Raw genomic sequence first — 6,585 nt, 5'->3', positions numbered from 1 at the left:
AATAAAATTATTTTACTTCTTCATAAGATTTAAAAAAAAAAAAAAAAAGATAAACAAGGCCTTAGGTTAGATTAGATTTCTCATTCCACTTCCTCAGTTTTGCGATATCGACAGACACACACCAAGTCTCTCTCCAACACCTTAAAGAAAAGGAAAACCCTCTAAAACAGAAAGCAACATGTCGGCACCTGCATTCTTGTTCACCGTTAGCGCCGCCACGGCCACTGCCACAGCCTTGTTCTTAATCTGCAATTCTCGTCTCATGCGCGTGAGCCCCTACGAAAAGAACCTCACAAGACACCATCGCCAACAACCCAAACGCAATCCCGAACAACCCAAACGCGATCCACGTGGCAAGATGCTCTTCGTTTCCCAAATCGGAACTTCAAAAGCCCTAGCGACCTGCCTCTGCGATTTGTTAGAGTCGAAAGGCGTCGTTTTGGACCTCGTAGATGCCCGGGATTACGAGCCCGAAGCCCTACCCAAGGAGAACCTCGTCCTCCTCGTTGCTTCAACTTCGGAAGTTTGGAACCTATCTCCCGCACGAAATTTCTCCTCCAATCACCACCTACTTTGGGGAGCAAAGTTCTTCGTCAATTGGATCCAGAAAAAAGCGAACGCCTTTAAGGTTGGAGCGTTTGTTGTGAATGCTTGCAGTTTCAGTGCCTTTGTCGTGGGCAGAGAGGTTAATGAAGGTGGCAAGAATTTGATGGCTAAGGCGGCCAATGAGATTAGGGGTTTGGGGCGCACTGCTGAATCGAATGCGGATTTTGACAGCTGGTGGGGAAGTGTTGTTGCGGTTTTGCAAGGTGCTGTTTTGGGAGATGCTGCTGATGGAATATGCGGGGAATCTGAACCTGAGGTCCGTTTCTGCATCCTCTTATCCTTATATACTTAACTGGATAACTATGGCGTTTCTATTTATTATCATCACACTGCAGAGCTCTCTATTTAATAGTTAATTGCTCTAAACTTATGGTGATTTAATTCTGTCATAGATAATATGATTGTTTCCCTAATTCCAGGATGTTGGTTCTTCTGATCTAAAGCTATCCATGACACAGCGTTTATATATATTGGTGAAAAATCAGGATTTTGTAACAAAGCAAACCGAGCCTTGTGTGAGCTTCTCTAGTACCACCAGGCACAGGTTGTTAACTCTCCCTGAGGACAACTTTATGAAGAATGGCACTGTTGAACCTGAAGAAGTATGTCATATACCTGCCCAATGGCCTCTTAGAGATGATCTATTGATCGACAACGATGTGTTACCAAATTTTCAAGGATTTTGTTCCGTTGGTCGCTGCTTTTTCTTTACTGGTGATGTATGGGATGGTCTTATAACACATCCGAACGTGGGTTATTACGATTGTTACTACTCAAAGCTGTGGTGCCTTAAGTATGAGGATCCTACTTGGGTTTGGAGTCTATGTGGAAGCATGTTCTGCTCCCGATCAAGTCCCTTAGTAGTCCCATACGATGGCAAATTGTGCATGTTTTGGGGTGACTATCAAATTGCAAATTGGGTTGAGATCTATAGCCTAAATGCTGCTGGAGATGAAGGCAATAAAGAGAAGACTGTAGTTTAGTATACCGGTGTGGTCGATATTAGGAATTAGAATTTCACCATCAATGACCAACTAGCCAAAGAAAGAAGTGATGGATACCAAAGTCATATGAAAGCTCTAGCCACCTTGAATCCAACTTTGTTGCCAAGACATGCATGCCAATCTGCCTTAACATAAAGTACTACAAGTATAGAAATATTTTGTAAGCTATGTATTTACCTCTTTGGCCCTGAAACACAGGACTCAACATCTCCCAAGTCTAAGTGCAATTGAGATGTATATACTCTCTTATCATGATTTTGAGATATTAGAATCTTCAACTTTCGATAAGTACTAATGTGACTTGTATCTTATCGACAAGATATTGCCTCCTTACAGTCACAAATATGATTCGATCATTGAAACCTGTAACCAAGTAAAGTAAACTTGGTCATATAATCAATTTGATAGAGTTTTATACTGGCCAATGCAAATTAAAATAGATAACAGAAAGAATGTGTCACTTTTTGTTCACTTATTCCTGTTAATCTAAGAGAATACATATTCTGGACACATATTTGCAATTGTAGCCCTATCAGGCTATCAGCCAATGACATTTCTCCCATGCCTTCACCTGAAGGTATATTTCAATAAGCTGAGGACACCATGTTTTCGCAACACCAGGCAAGATCATACTCATTGGCTGTCACACCAAAAATTTGAATGCAGTTATCATGATCATCAAAGCTAGAAATATGTGAAAACATATGTAATCAGATCATACTACTAAAACTATAAGCTAACATGCAATTTTTATCTTGATTTATATCTAGAAACAAACAACTTTTATTAAATATACTTTACCTGGCCAAGCATTTTTGCCTCTGCTTCAATTCCTCCTATAGAACTTACATTCCCTATTTGCTTGTAGTGCATCATCTGATCTTGCTACATCAACGTGAATTGAGTGATCTATAACAAGCTCCACTGGAACCTGAATGAAATCTATATTAAATTACTCTTCCACCTTAGCCCATGATAACAATAAAGAAGTCTCGTGGCCCACAAATTCTGTCCAAAGGAATACATAAATTCAATTACAATTTTAGTCTTTATTACTTTATCTTTAGTTGTTCTTATCTTATCTTTATTTGCTTTTATTTTTCATAGGACAATGCTCTATATATATTTAGTTTTACCCTCATAGTTTACAATACACTTCAATTCAATTCAATTCAATCAACAAGCAATAAAAGTTCTTTTCTTTGCTTTTTCTATTCTTTCACAATTTTATCATGATATCAGAGCCTTGGTATCCTCTTTGAAAAGGATACATAAGCTATCTTCTTTCCGGTGAGAAATCACCTTACTTCTTTTTCAACCTCCTCCCACAATGAATAATCAATATTCTAATTTAGCTCAGAATTCAACCAATCTTTATTACATCTATCTAAGTAAAAATCCAACATCAGTCTTGGTTATCCCTCAACTATTATTCATGGAAGTCACTATGGCCTGTCTGCGCCTTCTTCCGACAGTTCCATCTGGGCCTTCTTCTGGCAGTCTGCATTCTGTTTCAACAGTCATGCATTCTGTTTTAATCTGCATTCTGTTTTAGCAGTTCCATCTGCATTCTTATCGCGCTCTATGCGCCCTCTCTTATTGCGCTCTACGCGCCCTCTGACCACTCTTATTGCGCCATATGCGCCCTCTTTCTTATCGCACTCTACGCGCTTATTTTTTCATTTTTCTTTTGAAGATTGCTGCTCAAGCACAGCATCTCCTTTTATATTTTTGTCGCCGGCAGTTCAAACTCCGCCGCACGCATCTTAGTCCGCGTCACGCGTTTTCCTCAACAATTTCATCGAAACTTATCCAAGCTGTGGATTATTGACATCTTCCATCCACCAGCTTGCGGGGGCGTATTAAATTACTCTTCCACCTTAGCCCATGACAACAATAAAGAAGTCTCGTGGCCCACAAATTCAGTCCAACGGAATACATAAATTCAATTACAATTTTAGTCTTTATTATCTTATCTTTATCTTATCTTTGGTTGTTCTTATCTTATCTTTATTTGCTTTTATCTTTCATAGGACAATGTTCTATATATATTTAGTTTTACAATACACTTCAGTTCAATTCAATCAATCAACAATCAATAAAAGTTCTTTTCTTTGTTTTTCCTATTCTTTCACAATTTTATCAATCTATATACCTAATTATCCAAAAACATGTTACATTCATTTCATACCAGAGGACTAATCTCATTAGGATCATTGCCAAGGTTCTTCGTGGAATCCCTCATAGAAGCAAGATCAACCAAAGCCGGAACCCCGATGGCATCCCTTCAACAAAATCAAATGGCTAAGAAGACAAAATTCATACATTCAAACTAGTCATTGATTCATGAAAATGGAACAAACCTGAAGCAGAACACGAGCTGGCATGAAAGGAATCTCAGTTTGCTTAGTAGAAATGTTCTTCCAATCCATAATCAATTCGACGTCATTCTTAGTCACTTTAAAGTTGTCACAATTTCTACTTGCGGAATCTAGCAGAATCCTTATAGAATATGGGGAACTACAAAGAGACAATGTAGTTAATTTTCATCAACATAAGCAACATAATCTAAAAAATATCAGTTTATTTAAGTTGGTACCAATTCTAGGATCATTCAGAGCAGGCAAACTATACAATTTTCCACGTTCACCACCTTCAGGATTGGGAAGACTTGTCAAAATTCCCTGAAAACATCTTCAGAAGCTGAAGATATTGAACATTGATTTTAATGCTTTATTAAACTAATTGAATAATAATGCAATCAAGATTTGAACCAATACATGGTGAAAACAGAATGTAACATTTTAAAGTGAATGAAACAAGTTACAAAGTTGTTTTAATCAGAGTTCTACATCTTAGTAACTGATTTAGAAGCTAATATGATATAATGTCAAAAGTTTTTATACCCTTTGCAGCCATTTCTCTATTGAATTTGAACCTTACAATCACAATGGAATCAACTACTCTGAAGACTTGTGAAAAGTGTTTCTTCATAATTATCAATGTATTTCAAATCCTCATATCATTTATTATTATTGATTAGAGTTTATATTTCATTTAATATAAAATACCATAAGCATTATATTCAAATAAAACTAAAACTATTTCTTCTAAATTTGACTGCATTGGATTCATTGTTCTTTGCTTGACACGTAGTCATGCACCTTTGTTCTATACTTATATTCTATCCACGTTTTCATTCGTTATGCTTTGTTTTTTTTTTTTACGATATTTTTCAATCTGACAAGATAAAAATTAATTCGTTGCGGATCTGAACTTTATTTAAAAATTTATCGTTGATTAATAAATTGCTGCATATATAAAATAAGATTCGAACCTCTGAAAGTTATTTAAACAGACCAATAAATTAATTATTTGGCCAATCTAAATTAGTTAGGCCATAATTTTTAATTTAATAATGCGTATATATAAAAAAGTATCTTAGTTATCAATTAGTCATATAAAAATACATATAAATATTATATATAAATTAATTCAATAATTAATTTTTAGTATTCATATAATATTTTTATTTTTATTTTTTAAGTATTTTCTTAACATTTCAGAGCTAGAAAACTTGTGAAATATTATGGTTGAAAAGGACATAATTCTAATCTTTATATACTAGTTTTGTGGTACTAGCTTTATGGTCAAAGCATAAACATTTTTTCTTTCTTTCCACAAAAGTCAAGATAACACAAAAGTGGTTTTGCTGATTCTTAACCTACGTGGATCCAAATAATATTACATACATATATAAAATGAAATTACTCAGGAACCGGATTCTGATTTTTAACTGCCTTGTATTTACATTTCAGAATTCTTAGTGAAAAGATTATAATGACTTTTACTATAATGTTAACTAATTATTATTCCTACTATATTTTATTTCGTAAAAGCATGATTTTAATGCAAAATAAAAACCATTGAAATTTTGGAAGAAATAACTAACTGAAAAATATGAGTCAATATCTAAAACAGAGTTAAACAAGTAAAATAGATTTCTTGACCACAGAACTGGAAGTCCATATCAGTCATAATATTATACTGTATACAAAATCAGAAATTTCAATGCAAACATACTGTAAATAAAAAATTAATCATCAAATTATTTATATAAAAAATTAATCAGAAATTTTTGCTTGAAATTGAAAAATGTTTCATCAAAATAACTACCATTTTTTACAGAAAATAAAGCTTCAAAAATGAAATTATTAATGAGACCATCTACTTACGTAAATAAATAAAAGACAACAATATAGATCATTTTATCTTTATTCTAGTCATGACAAGAGAGAATACTTAAGTAGTCCCTAAAGTTGCACTCGAGCTTCAAAGTAATTTCTGAAGTTAATAATTATCCAAATTTATCTTCGAAATTGCACTCCGGGACTCAGTAGTTCCTAAAGCATTTTTCGTTCATCGAAACCTTAAAATGGCATCATTTTGAAAAAAAAAAAAAAAAAAAAAGCTTAGGGGACTGAAACAGATGCCGGCGAGAAGCGGCGACAGCGAAGGTTGAAAAGAGCTCTTGTGAGTGTGGGAGTATGGTTGGGAAGGGGGAGGACATCAGAATAGAAAGGAGAAGGAGAAGGAAAAAGACCTCAGATTGGGAAAGTAGAAGAGGAAGGAAAAGAAGAAGGGCGTCAGGTTGGGGAAGCAAAAAGGGAAGGAGAAGGGTTGGGCCGAGGGAGGGAAAGGGGACGGGTTGGAGATGAAAAAGGAAAAAGAGAAGATTGGGGAAGGAAAAGGGGTTGGGACACAACTTGTAACTTGTTAAGATAACACAAAAAGATGCTCTATTATAACAGCGAGTAGCCTTCTTTAAGTTGTCTCTGATCCAGTCCAAAACTTGAGCATTCTAAAAAAAATAGTGAAGATTATTAATTTCAGTACTAATCCAAATTATTTTTATTATCTATTATTATTATTATTATTAAAAATTGATAAACATGTTATATTGTTATTGTTATTG

The 6,585-nt window shown here is 34.8% G+C and overlaps 1 protein-coding gene and 2 long non-coding RNA genes across 5 annotated transcripts in view; 1 reads left to right on the top strand and 2 right to left on the bottom strand.

Annotated features, from left to right (window-relative positions):
* LOC107606431 (S-adenosyl-L-methionine-dependent tRNA 4-demethylwyosine synthase) lies at positions 79-1,928 on the top strand. Its single transcript, XM_016308496.2, has 2 exons — positions 79-862; positions 1,026-1,928. The coding sequence occupies exons 1-2, from the start codon at positions 179-181 to the stop codon at positions 1,587-1,589; spliced, it is 1,248 nt and encodes a 415-aa protein (XP_016163982.1). The 5' UTR covers positions 79-178; the 3' UTR covers positions 1,590-1,928.
* Positions 2,053-4,937, bottom strand: LOC110264776. 3 transcript variants are annotated; one of them, XR_002350964.1, is made up of 5 exons: positions 4,210-4,937; positions 3,974-4,130; positions 3,802-3,895; positions 2,412-2,541; positions 2,053-2,250 (listed from the first exon to the last, which is right to left on the bottom strand). It is a non-coding gene; the product is annotated as an uncharacterized LOC110264776 (long non-coding RNA). The 3 variants fall into 3 exon arrangements; XR_002350963.1 differs by having other exon boundaries at positions 2,053-2,541; positions 4,210-4,932; XR_002350962.1 differs by lacking the exons at positions 2,053-2,250; positions 2,412-2,541 and having other exon boundaries at positions 3,685-3,895; positions 4,210-4,926.
* LOC110264774 overlaps positions 5,817-6,585 on the bottom strand; it is a 2,932-nt gene continuing 2,163 nt past the window's right edge. Inside the window, exon 2 of the long non-coding RNA XR_002350961.1 lies at positions 5,817-6,471. This is a non-coding gene — a long non-coding RNA (uncharacterized LOC110264774). The remainder of the gene's footprint in view (positions 6,472-6,585) is intronic.

This window comes from Arachis ipaensis, chromosome B07, assembly GCF_000816755.2.
Source record: "Arachis ipaensis cultivar K30076 chromosome B07, Araip1.1, whole genome shotgun sequence".
NCBI lineage: Eukaryota > Viridiplantae > Streptophyta > Magnoliopsida > Fabales > Fabaceae > Arachis > Arachis ipaensis.
This window is presented reverse-complemented; position numbering and strand designations above follow the sequence as displayed.